General features: G+C 37.6%; 1 protein-coding gene across 1 annotated transcript in view; it reads right to left on the reverse strand.

Moving 5' to 3' along the window:
• Positions 1–3,004: 3,004 nt before the first annotated feature.
• LOC122552694 (alpha-actinin-2-like) overlaps positions 3,005–27,937 on the reverse strand; it is a 96,082-nt gene continuing 71,149 nt past the window's right edge. The window contains exons 8-18 of the mRNA XM_043695564.1: positions 27,185–27,270; positions 25,537–25,629; positions 23,650–23,880; positions 22,462–22,609; positions 19,740–19,890; positions 14,292–14,400; positions 10,303–10,443; positions 8,774–8,956; positions 7,995–8,129; positions 6,736–6,915; positions 3,005–3,349 (exon numbers count right to left, since the gene is read on the reverse strand). Of these exons, the coding sequence (XP_043551499.1) occupies positions 3,053–3,349; positions 6,736–6,915; positions 7,995–8,129; positions 8,774–8,956; positions 10,303–10,443; positions 14,292–14,400; positions 19,740–19,890; positions 22,462–22,609; positions 23,650–23,880; positions 25,537–25,629; positions 27,185–27,270 (1,754 nt within the window). The 3' untranslated portion in view covers positions 3,005–3,052. The remainder of the gene's footprint in view (positions 3,350–6,735; positions 6,916–7,994; positions 8,130–8,773; positions 8,957–10,302; positions 10,444–14,291; positions 14,401–19,739; positions 19,891–22,461; positions 22,610–23,649; positions 23,881–25,536; positions 25,630–27,184; positions 27,271–27,937) is intronic.

The raw sequence follows: 27,937 nt of genomic DNA on the forward strand, positions 1-27,937 counted from the left end.
TCCAGTGCCTCCACATCCTTCCTATAGTATGGCGACCAAAACTGCACACAATATTCCAGATGCGGCCGCACCAGAGTCTTATACAACTGCATCATGACCTCAGGACTCCGGAACTCAATTCCTCTACCAATAAAAGCCAGTACGCCATATGCCTTCCTCACCGCACTATTTACCTGGGTGGCAACTTTCAGAGATCTGTGTACATGGACACCAAGATCCCTCTGCTCATCCACACTACCAAGTATCCGACCATTAGCCCAGTATCCCATCTTTTTGTTACTCTTACTAAAGTGAATCACCTCACACTTAGCTACATTGTATTCCATTTGCCACCTTTCTGCCCAGCTCTGCAGCTTCTCTATATCCTGCTGTAACCTGCCACATCCTTCCTCACTGTCAACAACTCCTCTGACTTTCGTATCATCCGCAAACTTGCTCACCCAACCTTCTAGCCCCTCTTCCAGGTCATTTATAAACATGACAAACAGCAATGGTCCCAACACAGATCCTTGCGGAACACCGCTAGTGACGGCACTCCATGAAGAAACTTTGCCATCAACTACTACCCTCTGTCTTCTTCCATCCAGCCAATTCCTAATCCTAACCTCCAACTCACCCTCAATGCCATATCTCCGTATTTTCTGCAGTAGCCTACCATGGGGGACCTTATCAAACGCCTTACTACAATCCATATATACCACATCTACCGCTTTCCCCCCATCCACCTCCTTCGTCACCTTTTCAAAGAATTCAATAAGGTTTGTGAGGCACGACTTGCCCTTCACAAAACCATGCTGACTATCCTTGATCACATTATTCCTATCTAGATGTGCATAAATCCTATCCCTTACAATTCTCTCTAAGACTTTGCCCACAACAGAAGTGAGACTCACCGGCCTATAGTTACTAGGGCTATCCCTACTCCCCTTTTTGAACAAGGGGACCACATTTGCTATCCTCCAGTCTTCTGGGACTACTCCTGTAGACAAAGAGGACATAAAATTTAAGGCCAATGGCTCTGCAATCTCCTCCCTTGCTTCCCAGAGAATCCTAGGATAAATGCCATCAGGCCCAGGGGACTTATCTATTTTCACCTTTTCCAGGATTTCCAATACCTCTTCTCTACATACCTCAAAGCCATCCATTCTACTTAATTGTGACTCAGTATTCACATCGGCAACAATGTCCTGTTCCTGATTGAATATTGACGAAAAGTATTCATTCAGTGTCTCCCCAATCTCTTCCGCGTCCACACGCAACTTCCCACTACTATCCTTGGCTGGACCTATTCCTACCCTAGTCATTCTTTTATTCCTAACATACCTATAGAAAGCCTTAGGGTTTTCCCTAATCCTACCGACTAAGGACCTTTCATGTCCCCTCCTTGCTGCTCTTTTATTCCATATCCCTTAATATTTATGGTCAACAAAAATGATCAATCTCAGATTTAAAATTAAAATAAGTGGCCTACCATAAACTTGCGATTTTTGGAAGAGAATTCCAAACTAGTTCTACGCTTTGCAAGTAAAAGTGTTTTCTAATTTAGTCTTTGGAATAGAGCCATGAGATTATTAGATTAGGTTAGATTAGATTACTTTAAAGTGTGGAAACAGGCCCTTTGGCCCAACAAGTCCACACCGACCCGCCGAAGCGCAAACCACCCATACCCCTACATTTACCCCTTACCTAACACTACGGACAATTTAGCATGGCCAATTCAGCTGACCTTTGGAATGTGGGAGGAAACCGGAGCACCCGGAGGAAACCCACGCAGACACGGGGAGAATGTGCAAACTCCACACAGTCAGTCGCCTGAGGCAGGAATTGAACCCGGGTCTCTGGCGCTGTGAGGCAGCAGTGCTAACCACTGTGCCATTTGTGTAATCTCTCCTTGTGGGTTTAATATCACTTTTACCAGTTGAAATCTGGTGCAAGTCTTGAAGTAATTTGAAAGGGTTGAAACCTTCATTATTATCATCATCAGGTAATTAATATAGGATGGGATCAATTACCCCCTCTGGAAGCACAAAGGCTTCTTTTGGAACTAATGACTAAAAAGCTAATTTTTAAAAAAAACTTTGTTGAGCAGCTTGGATTTAATGTTACCTATGAACCCAGGTTGGGCACTTAACATGCAAATACCTGCCCACATCTCTTGATTAGGATGGAAATTCTGACCTGGGTGCCGGTGGGAGGGATCAGTTGCAATTGAGCCAGTGCAATGGACTCTCTCCTTCTTTAAGGAATTTAGAGGCATTTTGGAACTTTAAGGCATTGAAAGAGGCTATTCAGTCAAGTACACTTCTGCTGACTCTTGCAATTAGCAATTTTTTAGTTCCATTTTCCTGCTGCTTCCCTGCATAGTCTCATTTGTATTTTATTTTTAATATATATAGACCATGCATTCTCAGAAGTAGATTTAAAAGAAAGCGGAGAAAAATAAGTAAGCAACATAAATTTAGCGTATCTTCAACAAAAGAATGTTAATACATTAATGCCATTTCAATGGAGAAAGCACCATGCCATTAGTAGGAACGCTGTTTAATTTAGAAATAAAATCAGAATAAACTGCTGCATGAATTTCAAATTATTTATCTTAAGGTATTAGGTGCTTTAGCTATGTGCATTTACAGCAAATTTCATACCATTTCAAAGCTAGGGATGACCGAGTAAGCACAGCTAACATATGAATAGTAAAGGGATGATTTTGACACTTGATCTGAATTAAGTCGCACTGTATCTATGACTCTTAAAAGCAACTGGAAGCTAACGTATTAACCTGAATACTATAACTTGATTTTTCTTATGGTCATTTTAAAAGTATTAACACAAATTAGGCTCTACAGCAGACTCCGCTAATTCTCTTTTCCTGAGTAGTCATTATAGAAAATGTACACAATTTTAAAATGATTAAGTTGAGTAATTGTGAATCTGTAAATGATGTCTCAGCACTCTGACGGCTAATCAGGTGCACTGTCTGTCTGAAAACATCAGAATAATCAATTAGGTTATGAGAGGTGAATTTTCACTTAGTTCTCCTGTTTGTCTATCATTACTTCTGTGATGGAGCAGTAAGATACCCTGGATAATACATTATTTCATGGGATGCAAAAGTGACAGATGTCATCATAAAATCAATATTTACTTTGAAAAGATGTTGAACATATTTATATAAAACCACTTGATAAAAGAAACACTGTACCCTATCAAAATGGCTGAATGAAGATCTGAATTCATTCATCTGTTGTTGGGTGATTCCTTTAGCATCTCTAGTTAAAATCTGGGTCTCAATTTCATTCATGGATCTGGCAATTGTAGTAAGAAGCATCTCCCAGCCAACACGGATATGCTATCAAAAAAAAACGAAACAAGTTTAAAAAGGTTCTACAGTAATACACAAGGATATATTTACATCTCACTGAATACAAGACTCAAACCGTGCACCCTTGTAACTTTTTCAGGTTTCAAGGGTACACGGTTCTGGACTTTTAAATGTTGAGATTACATTTTGCGCCATGTTCCACAAAGTTCACTTAAATAGTATTTTTTTTTTACGACAAAGAACGTGTTCACATCTGTGAATCATGTAAATCTAAAGATTAAGCTAGATAAAACAGAACTGTACAGCACAGAAACAGGCCCTTTGACCCAACATGTCTGCATTGACCACAGTGCCATTCTAAATTAATCCCATCTCTCTAGAAATGGTCCTTTTTCATCTGTTTCCTGCCTGTTTATGTATCTGTCTAAATTCCTCTTGAACAGCTTCCACCACATGCCCTGGCAGCATGATCTAGCTACCTACTCCCACCATGTAAGAAAATTTTCCTCTCACATCTTTAAACCTTCCCATCTCACCTTAAATCTCTGCTCCCTAGTATCCATGCCTCTCAATTTTATATCCTTCCATCAGGTTTCCATTCAGCCTTCAAGGCTCTCGCGAAAGTCAACTAAATTTCTCCAACCTCTACTTATAGCTAATAAACTTAAATCCAGGAAAAAAGTAGTGGGTACACTACTTTCTCACCATCTCCAAAAATTTGGCATCCTGTACTGTGGTGACCAGAACTGCATGCAATTCTCTAAATGTGGCCCAACGAAAATTTTATACAGCTGCAACATGACTTGCCAACTTTTATACTAAATCCCCTAACCGATGAAGGCAAGAATGCCATACGTATTCTTTGCCAAATTATCCACTTGTGTTGCCACTTTCAAGGACCAATGGATTCGCATCCCAAGATCCTTCTGTTTATCAACTTTCCTAAGGGTCCCGCCATTTACTGTATACTTTCCTCTTGCAATTGACCTCCCAAAATGCATTACCTCACACTTGTCTGGCGTAAACTCCATTTGCCGTTTCTCAGTCCAATTGTAAATGATTTATATTCCCCTGTGTCCTTTGACAATCTTTCTCACTATCCACAATTCCTCCAATTTTCATGTTGTCTACAAACTTACTATTCAGCCCCCCTACATTTTAAGCACTGATCTTTGTGAACACCACTGGTTACAGACCTTCAGTCAGGAAAAAAACCCTCAACAACTACCTCCCATCTTCTATGACCAGCCAATTTTGTATCCAGTTTACCAATCTTATGTGACTTAATCTTCTGGATCAGACTAAAATTTATTCAAACAACTCAAATCAAATTTATGAGACAAGACCTCCCCTGCATAAAGCCATGATGACCATCCCTAATAAGTCCAAATGAGAATAAATCCTGTCCCTAAGAATCTTCTCTAATAATTTCCCTACCACTGATGTAAAGCTCACTAGCCTATAATTTCTTGGATTATCCCTGTTGCCCTTCTTAAAAAAAAATTGGCTATTCTCTAGTCTTCTGGGACCTTACCTGTAGCTAAACAAGATACAAAGATCTGTGTCAAGGCCCCAACAATCCCCTCCTTCAGTATACTGGGTTAGATCCCATCATGCCTTAGGGAATTATCTAGAGTCAGATGTATAGCACAGAAAGGAGACCCTTTGGTCCAACTTGTTCATGCCAACTAGATATTCCAAACTAATCTAGTCCCATTTGCCAGTAGTTGGCCCATATATCTCTGAACCCTTACTATTCATTTACCCATTCAGATGCCTTGCAAATGTTGTAATTGTATCAGCCTCCTCTGGCAGGTCATTCCATACATTCACCACCCTCTAAGTGAAAAAATTGCCCCTTAGATCCCTTTTGAATTTTTCCCCTCTCACTCTAAACCTATGCTGTCTAGTTTTGGACTCCCCCCACTGCAGGGTAAAAACCTTGTCTATTTCTCCTATCCATGCCCCTCATGATTTTATAAACCTCTATAAGGTCACTCCTCAGTCTCTGATGCACCAGGGAAAACAGCCCCAGCCTATTCAGCCTCTCCCTATAGCACCAATCCTCCTGGCAATATCCTTGTAAATCTTTTCTGAACTCTTTCAAGTTTCACAACTTCCTTCTGATAGGAGGTAGACCAGAATTGCACACAATATTCCAAATGTGGGCGACCAATAAAGGAAAGCACACCAAACGCCGCCTTCACCATCCTATCTACCTGCAACTCCACTTTTAAGGATCTATGAACCTGCACTCAAAGGTGTCTTTGTTCAGCAACACTCCCCAGGACCTTCCTATTAGGTATATAAGTCTTGCTCTGATTTGCCTTTCCAAAATGCAGCACATCACATTTATCTAGATTAAACACCATCTGCCACTAATCAGCCCATATTGTAATCTGAGGTAACCTTCTTCCCTGTTCACTACACCTCTCATTTTGGTGTCATCTGCAAACTTACAAACTAAAGCTCCTATGTTCACATCCAAATCATTTATATAAATGACAAAGCAGTAAACTCAGCATAGATTCTTGAGACATACCACTGGTCACAGGCCTCCAGTCTGAACAGCAACCCTCCACCACCACCTTCTGTCTTCTATTTTTGAGTGAGTTCTGTATCACAATGGCTAATTCTCCCTGTATTCAGTGAGATCTAACCTCACTAACCAGCCTACCTTGATGTTTTTCAAGACACCCAACACCTCCTTAATATTGACATGCTCTAGAATATCAACATATCCTCTCTCATTTTACCATCATCCAGGTCCTTCTCCTTGATGAATACTGATGTGAAGTACTCATTAAGTATCCGACATGCCTTGGGATTCTCCTTGATCCTACTTTCAACAGGACATTTCATGGTGCCTTTTAGCTCTCCAACTTCCTTATTTAAGTTATTTAATCATTACTATTGTTAAAATTGTTTTTATACTTGTTAGTGAAGGTCTAATATGCACATTTTTCTCCTCAGAAATATGGTTCCTGAAGTTGAATTATTATCAGTGCTAATATTTCTTTTGCAAGTGATTGTATTTAAGCACCAAAATAATTAACTTGTCCAAAGAGAAAAATAAGCCCAAGGATAGACCAAGTATTATACAGAATATCAAAAGCTCCCACTTAAACTATGTCCAAGGAAGAAAATGGTATACATTCTTTTCAGAACTTATGTTCCATTGGATTAAGAGACAGCCCCTTTTACGCTATTGTCCTTCTAATTCATTTAATAAGATTGTTACAGCTCAGAGTTCAGTCCTCTACTAGTTTCTTGCTGCTGAAAGGTTTATCTGGCAATTGGGAATGGCTGGCCTTTGGATCACATCAAATATAACATATATTGTTGGTAGCTTATTCATTCACAAAGCCTCACACAAAAACAAGACAACATTCATATTAACATCCACCGAGTACCTCCATCGTATAATTGGTGTGCTTGTTATCAAAGATTAGGGCCTCTTGAATAAGTTGGTGATCTCCTTCCAGTTTGTCAACATTGGGTTTGTAGTTAATGATGACCTCCTCCAACTGTTTCAATTGATTCATCTGATCTTCCAGGGTTCCAGTCATTTCAATAGAATTTTGAGCTATTTCCTGTATTTAAATACAGTGAATTACAATATGCAAAGACCAATATGAGATTTATTCAGGATAATTTTCATGATGATTAAATAAATTGCAGGATCCCAAATATGCTCTGGCAACATACCTCAATAATAGTTTGAATCTCTACCTTAATTACTGTGCAAAGGGTAGTAGAGTTCTCAGTGTCAAAAATAGAAATTACTGGAAGAGCTCAGCAGGTCTGGCAGCATCAGTGGAGAGAAATCAGAGTTAACATTTTGGGTCAAGTGACCCTTTCTCAGAATTCTAAGCTCTCAGTGTGTGCATGAAGAAATCCATTCTCAACTGACTGGTATGTGCATTTACTTATCTTAATTCATTCCCATAAGTGGTCTCAATGGAAGGCTTTCCTTGCTGAAAATTGTGTAAATTTTCAGCTATCCACCGGATCGGAGGGTGATTGGAGTTAAACAATAAATACATCAATCATTTTGGGACTGTAATAATAAAAAGTTTTAATTACATAACTAACTCATTTGAATGGGTGAATTAAACTGAGCCACATTGCCTTCTATTTGTTTGTATCTTGTGAACTTGCGACTGGTCTACATGAGTGTAACTTTCTATGAAAGGATGACTTCTATAGAAAGGAAAAGGAAAAGCCCAAGCAGAATGGAGACAAGGAAGAAAATGATCAAAAAAGAAACTGGACATAGAAGAGCACAACTAAAAGTCTAGTCTAAGAATGGGTTTTTATGAGGTCTTTGCAGAGATTGAAGGAGACAGTAAGAAAATGGAATCAGGAAGGGAGTAGCTATCGGTGTGGGAGAGACATAGGCATCAGTGGAACCAGCAAGCATTTAACATAGAGGGTAAATTGTTTTTTGCAGAAATATGCAGGTACAGTAAATCTTTTCAAGGATGGGTAAACTTTGACTAGTCACTTCTCAGAACAGCTTACTCTTTAATATAAATCTGTTTCTTTATCCCTTTTAGATGCTATACAAAATATAAGTTGTTGAACATGAAACATAGATTATTTTAAGAGCTAAAAAGAAACACATAGTACTCAACTGAATTTAAGCAGCTGGTTAAAATTCCTAACTTACCTCCATCTTACGCTGGATCCAAGGTCCAATGACATTTGCCTGGCTGGCAAACTGACGACGCAGACGTTCATTACCATGTTGCCGTACAAGCTCCTCTTGCAGGGCTGCATCTCTCTGAGGAACCAATTGCTTCACCTGCCATTAAAAACAACTGAATTTTAATTCAACATATATGGAGCCAATTAACTAATTGAAATTGTTTTCATCACATGCTTGCATTCTCAAATATCATGTCATTGAAGATGACAAAACTGAACACTGGGAATTCATTTCTGTTGCAGGTAAGACATCAGTAGTAAATCTAAATAAAATGTTGAAGATATAGGGTATTGGTTTAATCAACAACCACCAAAGAACAGAATAGTGACGATAAATCAGTTCATGCAATATTACACTATTCTATTAAGAGTAAGGCATTATGGGCAGAGACCTACTGAACAATCATGTATTCTCTATGTCAACCTTGTTCCCTGCACTAAGAGCAAATAAATATCATAACCATATTGAAGTTTACAAGAGGAGAAAACTGTTGCAAATCTGAAATAAAACCAGGTGTTAAAAATAGATAGCAAATCTGCCAGAAACCAAAAACAAAGTCTGCGTTGGTCTAGACCACTTAACTGAGTCTTAGCAAAGATTCTACAACTAAATTATTAACATATCTTCTCCCCTTTCACTTGTTGATGAAAATGCCATTCGTTTCCTGCACCTCTAATCTTACTCAAGACTCAACCCATTTCTGGTTGATTAATTTATTAGCATATTCCGTTTGGTAATACCTTGTCCCATTTGGCAATGATCTCATCACGTGATATCATGCTATAAGGATTTGACACAGTGGATGAGATGTTATAGGATTGAGTAATCTTCTGTACTTCATTAAGGATTCCCAGGATGGCTTGTTTCTCGCTGTCTGCTTCTGGTAAGGTAGCTTTAAACTGTTCATGTGCTGCTATCAGACTCTAAAGATTAAGAGGAATGGGTCAAAAAAGCATTACACTTCATGTATGTGGAATTTTGAAAAAAAATAAAATATAAGTGGCATTATCTAGAAAATTGCAATTACAATAAAATAATATTTATTTTCTCCTGTTTTGGTATGCTTCCAATCAATAGATTTTCTTTTTGTAAACACAACAGGATCATTATTAAGATGTGTTATTAAGCTATGAAATTGCAGTAACAAGTACATGCATAAATATTCCAATATTGCTACACTGTTAATAATGGGTTAGCATTGGTGCTCTTTGTCATTTTCAGGATAAGGAATTACAAATGACTAAGTAATTTCATTGAAACACTGATGCTGGTTATCTATCTATTTTGATAATTCTTTCATATATTTGCCACAAAGCCCAGGAATATCCTCTGAAAACAAGCCCCAAAAGGCTATACAAGTTTAATATTAAATGTTTTATTTTACATTTTAGCTTCTTACAACAGGAGACATGAAAGATGGATTCAAAAGAGGTGTTCAAACATTCGCTGGTTTTAATTTAGAACTAATGTGAAAATATATTTGTAGACATTACATTTACACAGCTCCAGTTAGTAATGCTGAGAGTCTAATTTTGTGCAAGCATCTAAGCTCCCACCACTGGAGCTGAAGGTAGGAGATGACCCTGCTTTGGCAAATGAGGCATTTATAATTTCAAAATTCAGTCCCAAAATTCAGTCTGCCTCTCAGAAGTGCTGTGGCAATCAGAGGGCAGTAGTTCAACAATGCCATTGCTAATGATTGTCATTGCCTAGATTGCAGCTACAAGAAAAGGATGCCTTAATGATTGGGTACCCTTGGTGAAGGCCTAGGGGATTGTGGGTTCATGCAGGAAGGTCCAACAATTTGGGTGAGGGCAGCTGTGGGGTGAGTCATGAACAAATGTACCATTATGGACACAGATGTGGCCACTGCCTTAATGTGGGCCAAGGAGTGCCTAAAAATGGAGGCCCAATTGCCCCTCCCACTCAGAATTCACCAGGTTTTATTGATGGTCTCCAGAAGTAGCATCTCACCATTCTCCCCCCTCCCCCCACCAGACAACTCTGGCAAAATGATCAAAGAGGTAGGAGTTTGGCCACTTAAATAGTTCACAATTGGGTGCCTAGCAGGCAGTGATTTCACAGCTTCCCATTGATGTCATTTTGTTAGTCTTCCCACTTCGGAGACTGTCACCAAAGGGCAGCTAAAGTTTCAGTGAAATGATAGAATAATGTCATGCAATAAGAATGAATTGTTAGTTTAACAATATCAGTATCATTAATATACTCCATTGCTGTCCGGTATTTTGCTCCAGTAAACATACTGTACCTGGATTTCTTCAATACTGTGAACAATAAACATGTCTTGAAGATCTTCCATCGCTCCTTCCATCCAGTTTTTAAATGGGGCAGCTCTTTTAGCAAACTCCAAGAAGAGCTGATCGATGGTTTCCTGTAATTTCTCGGCTCTCTGTATTTAATTAATTGAAAAGACCAAGAATGTTTACTGTAACATGAAAAGATTGTGAAGTTTCATAATCATTAGTTGGGGAAGTATATTTTTTCTTAAAGCATGGACTGACAACTTTGGTGGCACTGTGCTGAAGCTTCAGAGTGCAGCTTATACTATTATTAAGTTTCTGGTCTTGATACTGCTAAGACATAGAAATGGAGAAAAGGTAACAAGGACACTCAAATAGAGTACATGCCAAGGCCTTGTCTTCCTCACTTCTCTGTCATAATAGCAGAAATGACTGAAACAGGTCATAAATGAGTAAAACAAATGACAAACAAACCTTATCCTTAAAAGCAAAGCTGAAATGCTAAACCTACATTTTTTTCTTTGGTCTGAACTAAATTTATACATCATTAGTTCGCACTTAAGCTTACAGTTCACGGGTCCAAAAGATATTTGGTGAGTCACATACAGTATTCATAAAGCTGGATGAAATAGCTTTAATGCTGTAACAGAGCCACTGTGTGGTGAGTATGGGCAACTACATAGATGCAATACCAAGTTTTTCAACTTCATGCTTCACAGAATTTTTTATACCAAGATACTAACTTACTTAAAATATACTCTCCATTCAAATAATAAAAGGCCCTCAAAATGATTATTTTTCACTGTACATGGGTCTTCAATATCTCTTGGCTACAAAGTAAATTATCAAGCTGGGTGCCATGTTATCTACTGATCAAAATTTTGGATAAATTGATTCAAAACAAAAATGTATATGATTCTGCAGGTTTTTTTCCTGTTAATATATTTAAGTCTTAAGTCACTCGATTAAAGAGGAAGTGGTATGTTGGACCAAATCAGAACAATTTGGAAATGGTAGAGGGTTACGGCTATCTCAAAGTAATGAGGATGGAGAAAGATAAAAAGTACAGTGGTCACATATTATATCTGTATTCCTAGAACATTAATTCAGCAGTAATGATATTGATATTTTTCCAATGACTCTCCAAAGAAGTCAAATTCAAAGCTGTCCACTAGATACATTTGAATTATTTCAATTACATTATGACAGAGATAGCAAGCCAAACCACATCAGCCTGTCACTGTATTTGCAACATAGTGAAATTAAAATATTCAGTGACCTTCAAAATTGCTCAGTTGTTCCAAGCAGACTTTATGAACAACAGATCTTGAACACTAAGTTCATGACCTAAACAAAAATTATTATTAACACTAACGTCACATTGTTTAGCTTTGTCCTGCTAATTAATTAATTTCTATGATTTAAAGGGGAGGTGATGGCCCAGTGGTATTATCACTGGATTGTTAACCCAGATACTCAAGTAATATTCTGGGGATCCAGGTTCCAAACTGTTCTTGGTAGATGTTAGAATTTGAATTTAATAAAAATTTGTAATTAGAAGTTTAAAGATGATCATAATCCATTGTCAATAGTTGGAAAACCCCATCTGGTTCACTAATGTCTTTGAAAGAAGGATACTGCCATTCTTACCTGGTCTGGCCATAGCAATGTGGTTGAGTCTTAACTGCCCTTTGGCCAATTACAGATGGGTAATAAATGCTGTCCGAGCCAGAGATGCCCACATCCACAAATGAATTTTAAAAAATAAACCCAATCTTCTTTGAACATAACTTCCACTCTCACATAGACTGACAGATACACACAGTTAAAAAGAAAATGCAAAGAAATGTAATTTGCCAGTTCAGTTAAATGCTTTCAAACAATGGATACAAAACCTTCCTTCCAGTCCTTGAATAGGAGTTGTTCACAGGCACGATAGTACATCTAATTTTGAAATCACTGGGGAATACAACCAATTTTAGCAGACTGCAGATTTCTTTCTTTCTTTCTTATATACTGGATTTTGTTTTTCAAAACCCTCAACAATTCTTCAAATGGACAGAAAACTAAAGAGAGTGAAAAACAGTAGCCTGCCTCGAAACTTCCAAAATAATTTTGCATCTACTCAAACTAGTTTTCTCCCTCTTTTTCTTTTTTCATCAATATTGTGTGTTATTGGCTGCTTAGTATTGGTCGTCCCTTGAAATGACCAACTCAACATCCAACCAGCTGCCAGCTGAATCATGCAGTGTTCCTTAGATTAGTAATTAAGTTGCATTTATCTTCTAGGCCAGTCACCCAACTGCAACTGGTGTTTGTTTTCTTCTCTTAAATTATGCAACTTTTTAAAGTTCAACTAACCCTAACCTCAAATCTTAGCTCTGCCAAAAAGAGAGAAAAATACAAGAAAATAGTGAATTCAGTCTAAGAGCAATACAAACTGAATTTTATTTTGATCATTCTACTCTTTTTCAAATAATGTTGCAATATTACAAAAGCATAGTGCTAGTTTATTCACTTATCTATCTTTTCACTTTTCTGTAGTGAAGTGCTTACTGCTGCATTAGTTGGATTTTAAAAATTAAGCTGGCAAACTTGGTAAGCGTATGGTGCCCAAATAGCACCCCAGTAGATAATGCAACATAAAGAAAAAATGCAAAAAGTTGTTGTCATATAAGTAGATTCACAAATAGATGCAGTTGATAGATCATTAAACCACCTTTTACTAAGATAACCAGCATGAAAAGCAGACACATTCAAGTTTGACGAAAGAACCTGGATTCTAACTTAAATTTTACTGAGATCATGGATTTCTCTTTTGTTGGTAAGAAGTGCTTAAAAAGTGAGCGCATTCTGAATCAAATCTGCTTTTGGCTAAAGCAAAGTTTTGTGTGGGTTTTTTTCAGATCTAGTATAGCATTTTTCACAAGGTTTATGAAGTTATTCTGCATTAGCATAACATTAAAAAAACGAAACCATTGTTCAAAAAGAAAACTAATCCTAATCTGGTGATAGTGTTATCTAGACAAGGTTACTTCCACAAATTCAAATCCGACTTCCAAATTTTTCACAGCATCCATACAACTGTGACCATAAACTGCCACAATGCATCAATGCACAAACAACAATGATAACATTTAAAATTGACAAATTCTAGAATAAATTGTTCTATGTTGAACAAGAAGTTTCTATAAGCAAAACAAGCCCACAGTTTGGCATTGAATTTTAACAATTAGAATTAGCTATGTTATGGACTAAACCAAATCCCCTTCAAATATATCAAGAATGTTCCAGTTGTAATTCAATTGGTTACACTACTTTAAGCAATACACATTTTATTTTTACTCTACAGTTGCAATACGAACAAAAAGAAGAATTTGTTTAACTTTAACTCTATTGGAAAACTTAACAGAATAATAGCTTTTTTTAAACTACTAACCAGCAACTGTTCCAATATAGTAACATTCCATAAACACACCCTTGGCAAAAGCAAATTTAGTGGAATAGATTGTTTCACATGCAACGTTTCTCCAGTCCAGCACAAAAGAACATCAAGAGAAAATTCTGTTAGAGAGAGAACTCAAGCACTTTGCTGCAGAAGTATGTATGACCATTTCAAACTGCCAACAGCTACTGAAAGCTAAACTAAAACCCTGGTTCTATGGAAGTCTGACTCCATCCATTCATGCAACTTCTATAGTTCCAACTTGAAAATAAATCAAGGCCTTGTAAGCAGTTTACTTTTTTAGCTTGGAACAGACAACTTAGCACGTCTGACTTCATCTATCTTCATTAAAAAAAGACCAGGAGAATATACACCTCTTAAAGCTGCATGAAACCTGAAAATTAATTGTACATTTAAATTTGCTGACATAAAATCATCGGCCTCAAAATGTTCATGTAGTTAGTATTGTACCCCTCATATACAAGGTATAATTAAGCATACTATTCAGGGCTTAATCTTCATTCACTTATTTTTTATTAAAATATATCTCACCTCTAAAGCCTCTCTTCGTTTCTGTGTGAGTGTTCCAAAATTGTCCCACTGATCACAGATTTTCTGGCACCTTGCATTTATTTCAGCAGCATTGTGATAATCCAATTCACTTCAAAGACAAAGTCAAGAAAATTGATTAATTGTTATCATTCATTTTTTGTAATAAAGCAACCAGCTCTAAATTGAGTGCCTTATTCAATATTATATGAAATCAGCTAAATATTTATAGCAATAGATTTATATTTAGAATCCACTCCCAATTATTACTTTATAAACCAACAGTTTAAAGTGGCTATATCAATCAGTTTCTTAGTCCTGCAAATATTTTAGATATACCCTGCTCCAAAATGAAACCTCACATTGGTCTGAAAATCAGTTTCTTAATAAAAATCTTGAATAAATTAGGATTGCAAACCTGAAACTGCTTCAGAGTGAAAATGCATGAATTTTAATTGTGCAGTCACAAAGAAAATAGGACCACTTATGGGCATTCATTTCCAAAGCTGCTCCATTATTCAATTAGAAAATGATCTTTTGTCACAAACACCGACAGTAAAGATGATAAGCACAGAAAAGGTTCATACCATCTCAAAACTACAATGAAATTACATTTAAGCTTGCTATCTTATTGTGTACTCTTGGCTACTGGGACATTTTCAGATGCATAATTCATACATTGTGGCATATCTATGTTAAAAGAAATATCAGTTATGAATGTAACTGAAAAGACAGCTTGTCAAAACTTTGTCTTGCACTCATCAGGACATTTGCAAAAATACAGACAAGTGGGAACAATATTTTTGTACTGTATGAGAACATGTTGATTGCAACAATCAAAGTCCATTTGCCAACCAATGGAAAATGCCTGACTCTTAACTGCCAAACTGCATTTAAATTTAATATGAGATGGTTATCAGGTGTCATTGTAGGGTCCTCTTTTGGGCAATGGTTCCTTCTGTCAAATTGCTAAACAACTAATTCTGGTGTCGGTATAAACTGATCCACAGGTAAAATCACCATTTTCCACTGTTGTTCCTTTAAGTCTTGCATGTGAAAATTTGTGTTCAGGTCCTTTACGTCATGTTTATAAGCATTCTTGAAGTGGGGTTTTGGATGCTGTAGTGGCTTTCTGGTACTGGCTTCTTCCCATATAGCATATACTTGGGAATGCAAGGCATAATATCTAGCATACACGGCTCTGCTTGAAGTGCACAAGGTAAATGGGAGATATACTTTTGAGAGACATTCATGACTTATTCCTTCTATTGGAAGGCATTGAGCAACATAAACACTGAAAAATCAAATCACTAACACTAAGAAACCCAACTAATTGGTCAAATAATTCAATGTTGTGGTCAAAAGTTCTAAAAAAAAAAATCCATTTTTTCCATATCTGCTAAATTTTATATTTGAAGCATTTTAAGATTTTCTTGGAACTGTTAGGTTTGACCTTCATTTCCACACTTGGTAGCCTCTGTTTTTAGTGGTGTAGGTTATTAAATTTTTTATTTCTTTTCACAAGACCAGTTACCTTTTACACATAATTACATTTTAGCTCTTAGATCTTCACAGCAATCAAACTTACAGATGGTACATTACTTTGATGAAATTAAGCATTCTAGATTTCAATATCCCAGGAAATCTTAAGCATTACATCCTATTTTTTAGGCTTTGTAACTACTTCAATCTTTGAATCCTTCATGGTTATCGTATATAAAAGTGTGTCTGCTCATGTAACGTGAAAGGGAATATCAAGGAAAATAGTTTTTTTTGTTCTTTCATGGGATGTGGGGCATTATTGAAAAGGACATTTGTTGCTGATCCCTAAGTTTTCATGAGGTGGTGGTGAAGAGCTGCCATCTTGCTGCAACTCTGAATGTAGACAGACTCTCAGGACTACTCGAAAGTGAATTCCAGAGATCTTGAACCAGTGTCAGTGGAGGTAGGGTTATAGAGTTCTAAGAGAGAAAGTGAGGGCTGCAGATGCTGGAGATCAGAGCTGAAAATGTGTTGCTGGAAAAGCACAGCAGGTCAGGCAACATCCAAGGAACAGGAGAATCGACGTTTCGGGCATAAGCCCTTCTTTCCTGAAGAAGGGGTTATGCCCGAAACGTCGATTCTCCTGTTCCTTGGATGCTGCCTGACCTGCTGCGCTTTTCCAGCAACACATTTTCAGTTATAGAGTTCTAAGTCAGGATGGTGCGAGACTCAGAGGGAAACTTATAGCTGATGATGTAGGATGAACAGAAGTTGCCCTAAATCTCCTGTTTATTTCCTGTGGTTTTACTATCAAATTAGCCTATGGCACTACTGATACAAATATACGCAAGCATTAAGAACAAGCATTTGTTGTTGAGCAGGAAATGGATCATTCTACAGCTTTTAATGTTTGGCTCTTCACCACATTTGAAACAAGGATGAGGAAAAGATGCTCACGGGCAGAGGGTAAAGAAAGAAAAATGGATAAACCATGAATGCTAAGTTGAAAATCAAGATGAAGTTTTTTGTTGCAAGTTTTGTCCAAGTGACATTTTCTAATCAGTCAGGCATCTAGTAAATATGTGGTGTGTTGTATGTGCTGTGACTAGTACTTCAGATTCTTGTTTCATGGGAATCCAGCATTTATTGCCCATTCATAATTTTCCTTGGCGTGGTGATGGTGAGCTGCCTTCACTTTTCACTGTCTCTTCCTAGATATCTGTGACAATAGAATCATTTATTCATCCATTCTGGAACTGCTGCAATCCATGTGATGTGTCAATATGAAATTATGAAAGGAGCTCCTGAATATTTATAGTTTAATACAGTTTCCTGATGGTACTCTTCTGCGTAAGTGCAGTATATTCATTCTTGGGATAAGTGTGTTGTTGGCATTTATTGCTCATCCCTAAGTGCGCTTGAGAAGATAGTGGTGATCTACCTACAACTGAATGGCTTGGCAGGCTATTTCAGAGAGCAGACAGAAGTGCAGATGCTGGAGATTAGATTCAAGATTAGAGTGGTGCTGGAAAAGCACAGATCAGGAGCAGGAAAATTGATGTTTCAGGCAAAAGCCCTTCATCAGAAATGGGTCTGGAATCACATGCAAGGTAGGGCAGCAGATTTCCTTTTCTAAACAATCCAGCAGGATTATTAACAAGTCTAGAATTCTAGATTGAATAATGAATAGATTTGAACTCAACTCCATACATTTATCTAGGCCTCTGAATTACTAGGCCAGTAACATTACCACTTTCTAATCATCCCCATAGTCCTTTCTACTGCCAATGTCCTGAGGTACTTCATAGAAATAACAAACAAAATTTGAGACCGAGGTACATGGAATGATGTTAGGACAGACAGCCTAAACCTTGGATAAAAATGTTCAATTTAAAGGAACATCTTGAAGGAGGAAACAGGGTTAAGGAGGGAGTTCCACATGCTAAACTTTTGTAGGTACAGCTAATTGTGCAGAAATTAAAATCTTAGAGGCTCAAGAGGCCTGAATTGGAGGAGTGCAGGTACTCTCTGGGCTTTGGGGCTTGCCAAGATATGTAAGAGCAAGACTATGAAGGGGTTTGAAAACAAGGCTTTGAATGTAAAAGATTAAAGCTCTGCTTAATTAGGGGCAATGCAGATCAATGAACACAGGGGTGATAGGTGAATGGGTCTGCAAATTAGGACATAGGAACCAGAATTTGGATGACTAGATTGATGAAGGGTAGAAGAAAAGAAACCGGTCAGGATCATATTAAGAAGCATACAGTGTGTTAGGTTTCATTCGTAGAGGGATTGAGTTCCGGAGCCGCAATATCATGCTGCAACTATACAAAACGCTGGTGTGGCCACACTTGGAATACAGTTCTGGTCCCCATATTTCGGGAAGGATGTGGAAGCATTGGAAAAGGTGCAGAGGAGATTTACCAGGATGTTGCCTGGTCTGGAGGGAAGCTCTTATGAGGAAAGGCCGAGAGACTTGGGTCTGTTCTCATTGGCAAGAAGGCAGCTAAGAGGGGATTTGATAGAGACATACAAGATGATCAGAGAATTAGACAGTGAAAGTCTTTTTCCTAGGATGATGACGTCAGCGTGTACGAGGGGGCATAACTACAAATTGAGGGGTGATAGACTTAAGACAGATGTCAGAGGCAGGTTCTTTACACAGAGTGGTAAGGTCGTGGAATGCCCTATCTGCTAATGTAGTCAACTCAGCCACATTAGGGAGAGTTAAACAATCCTTAGATAAGCACATGGATGATTTTGGGATAGCGTAGGGGGACGAGCTGAGAATAGTTCACAGGTCGGCGCAACAGAGGGCCGAAGGGCCTGTTCTGCGCTGTATTGTTCTCTTATTCTATATTAGGGCAGTGAAGTCTAAAGTAAAAGAACTATGCTTGAAGATGTCAGCAGCAGATGAACTGAGGCAAAGTTGGAGTTGACAACATCACTGAAGTAGAAATAGGCAACCTTTATGACAGAACAGATATATGGATGGAGTCCCAATTTATATCAAACCATGTTTCTAGTTTGAAAACTGCTTTGTTGGTTGTATCTATTGCAATGAGAAAGTACTTGGCAAACTAACAAAGCATGGAATAAATGGCATAGAGATGTTTGGTCTTGTTAGAATGAAGATGACGCAAGGGCTGTTTATTTTCCCTCCCAAACAACTTTCTAAAAGCATTTTATTTGTATTTTTTTTGAAAGAGTTAATGGTCTCCTGAAAATGTTTGAGAAAAGCTGTTTTAGTCCCTATTTAACATTTATGTAGCTTTTATGATCATATGCAAATCCTAGTTAGACATCTCTTAGGACAATGTTTCAGATTATACTGCTCTCTTACTCATAGCACTACTGGTGACTAAGTACAGCTGCTGTTTTGATATTCTGATGCCAGAGATTTGAGATCAAAACAATCAGTAGAATTCAACCACTTGTAATACCTTTCATGAGAAAACACACAGAATGGCTTGTGAGAGTGTCCCATTGCTGCTGACAGGGTCACTACTCTCACTTTCTTCAGTTAACGAAGAACAACCGGGTTATTTTTCTGAGAAATGTATCAGCCACGAAAGAGCAGAGCGCATCCCTCTACAATGCAGTAGTGGGCTTGAAGTAGGTCCTTCCCAAATGTCATTACCATGACTTCTATCAATGTAATCTTCAATTTATTTTTGAAAAACGTATTAATGGTGCTGTCAGAATAATAATAAAACCTACTGACAAGTGAGGTGGTACTTATGCATTTATAATTTTGAAAAAATATACAAGAGGTTTGTCTTCTTTTTCCTCCTAAACGCTTCACTTAGAGTACAATCCTTATCCTGAAGTAATGGCAATTAAAATAACCTTTTCAGCTTTATTTTTAACTTGGTCACTATCATTTGGAATTGCTACACAGTACATGATTGTTTGGAAGCCAAATATTAATGAAGTGTCATCAGCCATCAGCCTGCAAATGGAACATACTTCAGTTCCTGCGCGATGGCAGCAATCTGCTCCACTCGGTCCTGGTGTGCAGCCAGGTCACTCTCAAATGCCTCATGTTTTCTCAGTAAAGCCCGCACTTCAGTCAAGGAGGCAGATTCATAATCTTTCTGCATCAAGGTATAGTCTTTCCCTGGGTAATACAAGAATCTATATTAATTCAGTTAACTTTTTCCTCAAAGCATTTCAAATGTTTAGTTCAAGATTCCTTTTAAAAAGAGATCAAGATGGGTTATTTTAATTTGTGATTTTTCTTCTTTATGATATGCTTGGAGACTGTTCAGCCCATCGAGTCCTGCCAACTCTGTCACACAATCAAATCAGTCCCATTCCCCTGCTTGATCCTCAGTTTTGCTAAATTTACTTTCCTCATGTTATCTAAATTCCTTATAAAATCATTCATTGTCTCTGAATGCACCATCCTCACAGGCAAGTTCTTATTACCACTCTCACGTTAAAAAGGTTAGGTTGTCATTTCCTGCAGGAGGGGCATGTTACATGTGTTTCCAAGCTTTTGTACAATCTGTTACAACCTTTTGAATAAATGGCACACTTCAAGAAGAAACAATTTTGCAGTATACCCACTTGTTTCCTCCATCATCTCAATTTTATCCCCTTTGGCTATATTAATTTAGAATGTTAGAATCAAAAAGACCGATACCATGCTTTTAACTTGATGATTAAAACTTTCATGCATTTTGAGGCATTATTTTGATTGAGTAGAACATTAAGATGAAACAATGTTTGCCTAACATTGATTTTCATTACCTTTGTACAAAATTTCACAACACACTTGGATAGTCATCATGGCACACCAGTTGAAAACTGCTTGTCTAAACCTTTCAATCTTGTACACTTCTATTATACCTCCCTTCAATCTCCTTTGCTGGAAGAGATTTATTGTACTGTTTTTTATTTTTTTAAAATAATTACTTCTGTTTGAACCACTACTGATTCTTAACAGATCGTAAGCTTTCAAAAGATCATTTATACACACTGGTGTATCTCCTGTTGCATTGGTCACAGCTGAGTTGCCAATAGGGTTTAGTGTGGGAGTAGCAAGAGGAAGATCGAGGTGGGATAAGTTGTATGTGCAAAAAACTATTGCAATCGCAGAACAGCTGCCAACATGGACAGAAAAGATCATACAGTATTTTCAAAGACAATCAGTTCTCTCCTGTTATCAACCAACAGACTCTCATTATTGGTTGAGATCTTGTGTGCGCAAATTAGCTGCTGCAGTTCCCCATAGTCTTTATTTTGGTTTCAACTTAGTTAAGAAAGTAAGTTGTGAAGACGATATGAGGGGGTTACAAAGATTATGGATAGGCTACGTGAATGGGAGAAAATCTGGTGAATAGAGTATGACGTGGGAAAATGTGAAATTGTCCATTTTGGGAGGAAGAATAAAAGTGCAGCATGTTATGTAAATCATGAAAGATCGCAGAGCTCTTAAGATGCAGAAGAATCTGGGCATTCTTATGCATGAATCACTAAAGGTTAGTCTGTGGTGAAACCAGTAATTAGGAAAGCTAATAGAATATTACATTCTATTATTTTATATAATATTGAAAGCTAATATTGTTTATTGAAAGGTGAACTGAATACCAAAGCAAGGGTGTCATGTTTCAGTTTTACAGGGCATTGATGGGGTCACATCTGAAGAATTGTGAATAGTATTAGTCTCTTTACTTAAAGGAAGACATGAATGTAGTGGGCGGCACGGTGGCACAGTGGTTAGCACTGCTGCCTCACAGCACCAGAGACCCGGGTTCATTTCCCACCTCAGGCAACTGCCTGTGTGGAGTTTGCACATACTCCCCGTGGGTTTCCTCCGGGTGCTTCGGTTTCCTCCCACAGTCCAAAAATGTGCAGGTTAGGTGAATTGGCCATGCTAAATTGCCCGTAGTGTTAGGTGAAGGGATAAATGTAGGGGAATTGGTCTGGGTGGGTTGGCTTCGGCAGGTCAGTGTGGACTTGTTAGGCAAAGGGCCTGTTTCCACACTAAGTAATCTAATCTAAAAGAAGTTCGGAGAAGATTTACTAGATTAATACTTGGAATGCGCAGGTTGCTTTAAGGCAAGATTGGACAGACTAGGTTTGTAATGGCTGGACTTTTGAAGAATAAGAGGTAACTTTATTGAAGCATATAAGGTACTGAGAGGTCTTAACAAGATAGATGTAGGAAAGATGTTTCCTATTTTGGGTGAGTCGGGAAATAGGGATACTTGTTTAAAAATAAGGCATCACCCATTTAAGTCTGAGATAAGGACTAATTAATTATTTATTGGGGCAGGCAGACTTGTGAAGTAATCAAATCAGCTATGATCTTAATAAACAGCGGAACTGGCTCAAGTATCTGAGGAGCCAACTATTTTCTTAACTCTCCTGATGGATTTTTTATTTCATTTAATGTTGGAGTGGCCATTATAAATTGGTACCTGGAAGCACAGGCAGACTGGAATAGAGGAAACACAGATAGACAAAGGAATGGAGAACAATATGCCCAATCAGTATTTTTTATCAAAGAATTGACTATGACTGCAAACTAGGAAACTATCTTTTAGTAAAATAATTAGTTAAAAACTTCTAACATGCGTATTCTCCATGGACTGATCAATAATGCTGTTGGAACCAATATAAAACTTGACAATACGGAAACACATGAATGGCATAGTTTGTCACATTAATGGTGGTGCCTTACCATGTGACCACATTTCATAAGTTGTGGCTTTCTGTCTGAATTTTTCAGCCAGATGATCCAATCGCTCCAATCGTCTTATTTCTGTCTGAAGCCACTCTTCATATCCCTTTTCTGCCTGTTCAAGGCGTTGCCAAGCACCTGCAATGTCCTAGATAAAAATTAGAAGAATCAGATCTTTTTCTAATTTGCTCTATCCTTCTGCATCATAAATCAACTATGACCATAGCACAAGTACATTCACAAGAATCCATCAAGGCAAACCTGAATAGATCACTGAACAAGAGAAATTTTAGGGTCTTCCTTTCCCATCTGGATCTGCCAATCATCCATGTGAGAAAGCTCAGTATTTTAACATTAAACACCATGCGAATCTCTTATTCCCTATCTCAACTATTATCTTTACCTCTTTGACCATGCTTATATACTTCCAATCATGATTTGCTTATTTTTGTACAGTTTTAAACCTTGAATAAGTCAGACAAAGGAGAGCCAGTGGATGTCATCTACTGGATTTTCAGAAGATGCCACAAAGGAGGCTGCTAAATAAGATAAGAGCCCATGGTGTTAGGGGCAAGGTACTGGCATGGGTAGAGGATTGGCTGACTGACAGAATGCAGAGAGTCAAGATAAAGGTTTTTTTTCCAGGATGGCAGCTCGTGACTAGTGGAGTTCTGCAAGCATCACTGTTGGGACCAAAACTATTCACGATATACATTAACAATCTGGACAAAGGAATTGAGGGTATTGTTGCCAAGTTTGCAGATTATACAAAGATAGATGGAAGGACAGGTAATGTTGAGGAGGTGGAGCAGCTGCAGAAGGACTTAGACAAGCTAGAGCTGTGGGCAAAGAAGTGTCAGTTGTAATTCAATGTAGGGAAGTGAGAGATTAATATATTTTAGTAGGAAGAATAGAGGCATAAGCTATTTTCTAAATGGGGAAAGGCTTCAGAAATCCGAGGCACAAAGGGACTTTGGAGCCCTGGTTCAGGATTCTCTTTAGATGCAGGTTCAGTTGGCAGTTAGGAAGGCAAATATAATGTTAACATTCATTTTGTGTGCTAAAATACAAGAGCAGAGATGTACTGCTAAGGCCATAAAAGGCTCTGGCCACAAGTGTAGTAGATAAATTTTACAAAACCACCTTAATAACGTTACAAATTTACCACAAGAATTTTAGTTAACATACTGAAACCATTTTTCCCTCAGAGGGCATGAAGGCTGGTCTATTGCTGATCCTCAGCTTGGTCTGCAAAGTGTTGAAGTTGATTTCCAACTGACACTTCTCCTGAATTTTGGGAGGCTTGTGTAAACGACGGTAGTCTCGGAAATCTTCCAATTTCTGCTGCATTGCTTGCATAGTCTTCTCAGAAGATCGATTTTCCAACCAAGGGATGGTCTTCTTAATCCATTGTAGCAACTAACAGGGATAGGAACACAAATTTACTAACTAGAATCATTCTGCATATTCACAGGAGTTTGTCTGAACTCCTATTTCTGCACTCACCCTCCACCATTTCCAATACCTATGGGTTTATTTTCCCCGTTCAATGTAGTACGAGAAACTTTTCACTTCATATTCACACATTCTTCGGAATCCAATCGCAAATAAAATAGATTAAACCTACAGACTTGTAAACAAGTAGAGTTTAATAATTGGAAGTAGGAAAAATGTATCAGACATCTTCGACTTAACTATTTAATCTCCAACCTATGATCTGAAAATGGAAATCATACAAAAGTGAGTTTTCTGACAGAAGTGAGAAAAATGCTTAGAATCTATATTTTCTAAGATTGAGAAATTATTGCTATTGATACACACTGGTATGCTATTTTTCCTGGACATATACTTAAACAATAGAAATACACTTTTTTCAATTTCCTACATTCAAAGTTTTATTTAAACACAATTGGGCATGGATATAATTTCAATCTTTCACAGAACAATTTAATTGGGAGACAAAGCTTTAACATATTGAAGGAAAATAGGCAGAAAGGCGGAAAGCCAGACCAAAAAAATGAACAAAACAAACTTGGATCAGCATAAAGCTTTACACAATCTTAAGACTGATTAAAGTGGCTTACAGTTAATTAAGTATTTCTGAAGCACAGTCACTATTGTAAAGCTGTAAAGGGAGGGAAGATGATAGAACAGGAGCATATATTCAATAGTTTTTTTGTTCATCATTTAGAATCAAATATTTTACATCACCCATTTTGTCCTTTCACCTTCTAATGTAAACATACCGACATCAAAATTATTTTACACAATTTCCAAATTAATTTTCTTCCATCAGATCATTTTCTTACTTTTGAAGTTTTCATTTTAATATTAAATATAACAAGGACAACAAGGGATGTGCTCAAGAGACTGACACAAAGGAATATTTTTGTATGGTCTTTCTATAAGTTTCCGGAACTCCTGGTTTCTTCAGGCCTTTTCCCTTTCAACTACTGATGTTCTAAATGGTTGGGTATGGCAAGTGATGCGGTAGAAAGGGAGAGAGAACAAAGAGTCTCAGATGTCTGACACTGCAGCTCTGACCAACTATAGCAATGTAGCAAAACAGAGCCAGGTAAAAGTTGTATTTTTTTAAATATCCTCCTGATTTCATTGGCTTTCAAAAGTAATGTAGCTCAGATCAGCATCCATTTAGTAGCAAGTTGTATTATGCTTGTTCTCTTCAAAGTTTAAAAAAAAATTAAAATTGCTGTAGTCTTACCAGACCTTTGGACTGCTCCCTTATTACAGACAGACAGCTGGTGGCGATTTAACCTGAGATCACCACACTTCAGATAAGGGGAGAGGTTAAGGAGAGTCCTTCACAGTAACTTCAGCTGGTGCAGGAATTGAACATACACTAGTGTCACGGATTGCAAACCAGCCATCCAGCCAACTGAACTAAAACAACTTGCTTCTCATCTCCAAGTGTGGTTAAAGCTTTGATTATAAACTACAATATTCTTCCTTTCAGTTTTAGCATTGGCCAATACTTTAATCTGAACTCTGTTGAATGAATGGTAAAGGAAAAGAGAAACATTTCAATTATTAATATCAGAGTGTTTCTGAGTTTACCTCACTGGCCAGCCTCTCATACTCTGCCATTGACTTTTCATTCTCTTGATTCACTGCCAGTATCTTGCAAATCCTGTTGGCTGCCATCTCAGCCTATAATCAGAAATAAACCACATCTGAGACAAAGATACATGTGCACAAAACATAAAATGTAATTGGAGCATTCTGCTCATGAAGACAATTTAGTGTTTAAAAGTGAGTAGCTTTGTTGAACCATTGTGTATTTATGAGAAATGGAAAATCACCAAAAAAATTTCAAAAATGGAGCAAAACAAAATTTATTGATTACAAATTTATCGAAAGCTTCCACGGATCAAATGCAATGAAAAATGTATGTACCATATTTGAACCATGTTAGAATGTAAAATGAAAACAATGTAAACCAACACAAACATGTTAGTCAATAAATGAAAAGTCTTGGCAATGCTACATTTTCTTAGCTGGTAAATATTAATATGGCACATGTATACATACTACACGTCTTTCCAGTATATTTTGATGTCCAACTTATTTAGTTACAAGAGTTGCAATTCTCAATCTGAACACTTTAATATACGTTTTGAACTTTCACATCATTTTGAAAGATAAGCACCCCTGGAAAAATGGCTCAAATTTGGGAACAAATTGCCTCCAACTGGTTCTATATCCTGTCCCATTGGCAACTCAAAGTGGGAGGAGTAGCATGGTGGCAGGAGTGCGGGAGTATTGACAAGCTCTGCTTTGGTTTGCTCTCTCTTCTTCAAATGTCATTCCTAAGGTGGTTCCAGGAGAATTCAAGGTTCCCTAGATAGAACTTCATTATGGCCAGCATTTTTGTGCTCTGCAGCTCACTCAATCCCCTTGTGTATTATTTTAGCCACTGGAATAGCATTTCTAGTTGTCTTGCTTTATTGCTCACCTCCCCTTCATTTTTCTGTCCCTCCTTCCTCTCATTTTGCCTATCCCTGTTCTGATTTCTCCAGGTTCCTCCTCTCCATCTCCCTTTCCTTTACTTCAGTCTTTTTCTTCCTGTTTATCCTTTTCAACTTTCCTAATCAAAATTCTCACTAGGACATATTTCTAGAACTTCAACCAATTGCTTAATTCTTTTACTTAAGGACTGAGACAAATAAGTACTGCTTGGCCATCCATCAACGTCATCAGGACTGTGTGCTACTGAGCTCATCTGATGGCTACATGCAGGTGTTTTTGCCTCCCTACCCCTCCTCCCCAAAGTTCACGGAGATCAATTAAAGTACTAATACGACTAATATGATGATGAGATCATTCAGTTCAGCACAAGAGGGTTTAAACCCAGGGTCTTCTTGATTTGCATAATTGAATAATACACTATATAATTCATCTGTTCAGCAAACTATCACAACAGTTCCTTGAAGGATGTTTATAATTGATCTGAATTCTTGTGTTAGAATGCTGAAATTCTATGAGTATTGTAAATAATAATTCCAAATTTTGAAATGACTGCATTAACTCTGTCTCCACCTCTTATTTTGTATTGCACAAAAACATGTTAGTAATGGCACAGCCACACAGTTATTCAAACATCAAGATCTGGCCATCAATTTATCAGATGAGGCACGACTCTCATGCAAACAAACGAACACTTCTCTGGCACAAAATTAATTGGGACAACACAACATTAGAGTACCTGCTCTGCTCCAGCAAAAGCATGATAGAAACACGAAACGTACGTCATAAGAGCCCTCTGATCAGGTTTGGGTGTATTCACAATATCTGGTGAGGGGGGAAAGCACAAGGACAGGGGTAGAAAAAACAAGATGGAAAGCAACAGTTCACATTTGCCTTTGGAAGGATGGTGGGGTTATAATTTTGTCCATTTCCTAGTTTTAGCAAATGCATTTCCCCACCAACATTCTTGCTGTTTTGCTAAAATTAATAAAGGAAGTGAAATATAGCCTTCATTTCATTAGAGAGGCCTCTTCGGAGGAAATCTCTATTGTTGCACAGTGTATCTTTCAGTAAGAAATTTCTATAAAGTTGTAGAATGTTCTGGAAATATATGAGTTTGTATATGCATATATAAATAAATACGCACACAAATGCTGATGTTAACTGACCCAACAGTGCTTTTTTAAGAGACCTCTAGTGTATGTTATATCAGAAGGAATTTTTTTTGTTGATCAAGGTAACTGCTTAATACTGACAACTGCCATAACAGAAGAAACCAAAGAACCAACCTCAGAGCAAGTGATAGAAAGGAATTACAGTACTATAAAGGATTCAAATAAGAAAAAAAAAGTGAATAGAAACATAAAAAGATAAATGACCCATTCAGACAATGCAAGATGTAGAAGCTGGAAGTCAGAAGGTTGAGGTGTAAAGGTTTGAGCTGTCCATAGTTTTTGACCTCACCTTCTGTGCACCTGCAAATGTATGGTAG

This window comes from Chiloscyllium plagiosum, chromosome 9 (assembly GCF_004010195.1).
Source record: "Chiloscyllium plagiosum isolate BGI_BamShark_2017 chromosome 9, ASM401019v2, whole genome shotgun sequence".
NCBI lineage: Eukaryota > Metazoa > Chordata > Chondrichthyes > Orectolobiformes > Hemiscylliidae > Chiloscyllium > Chiloscyllium plagiosum.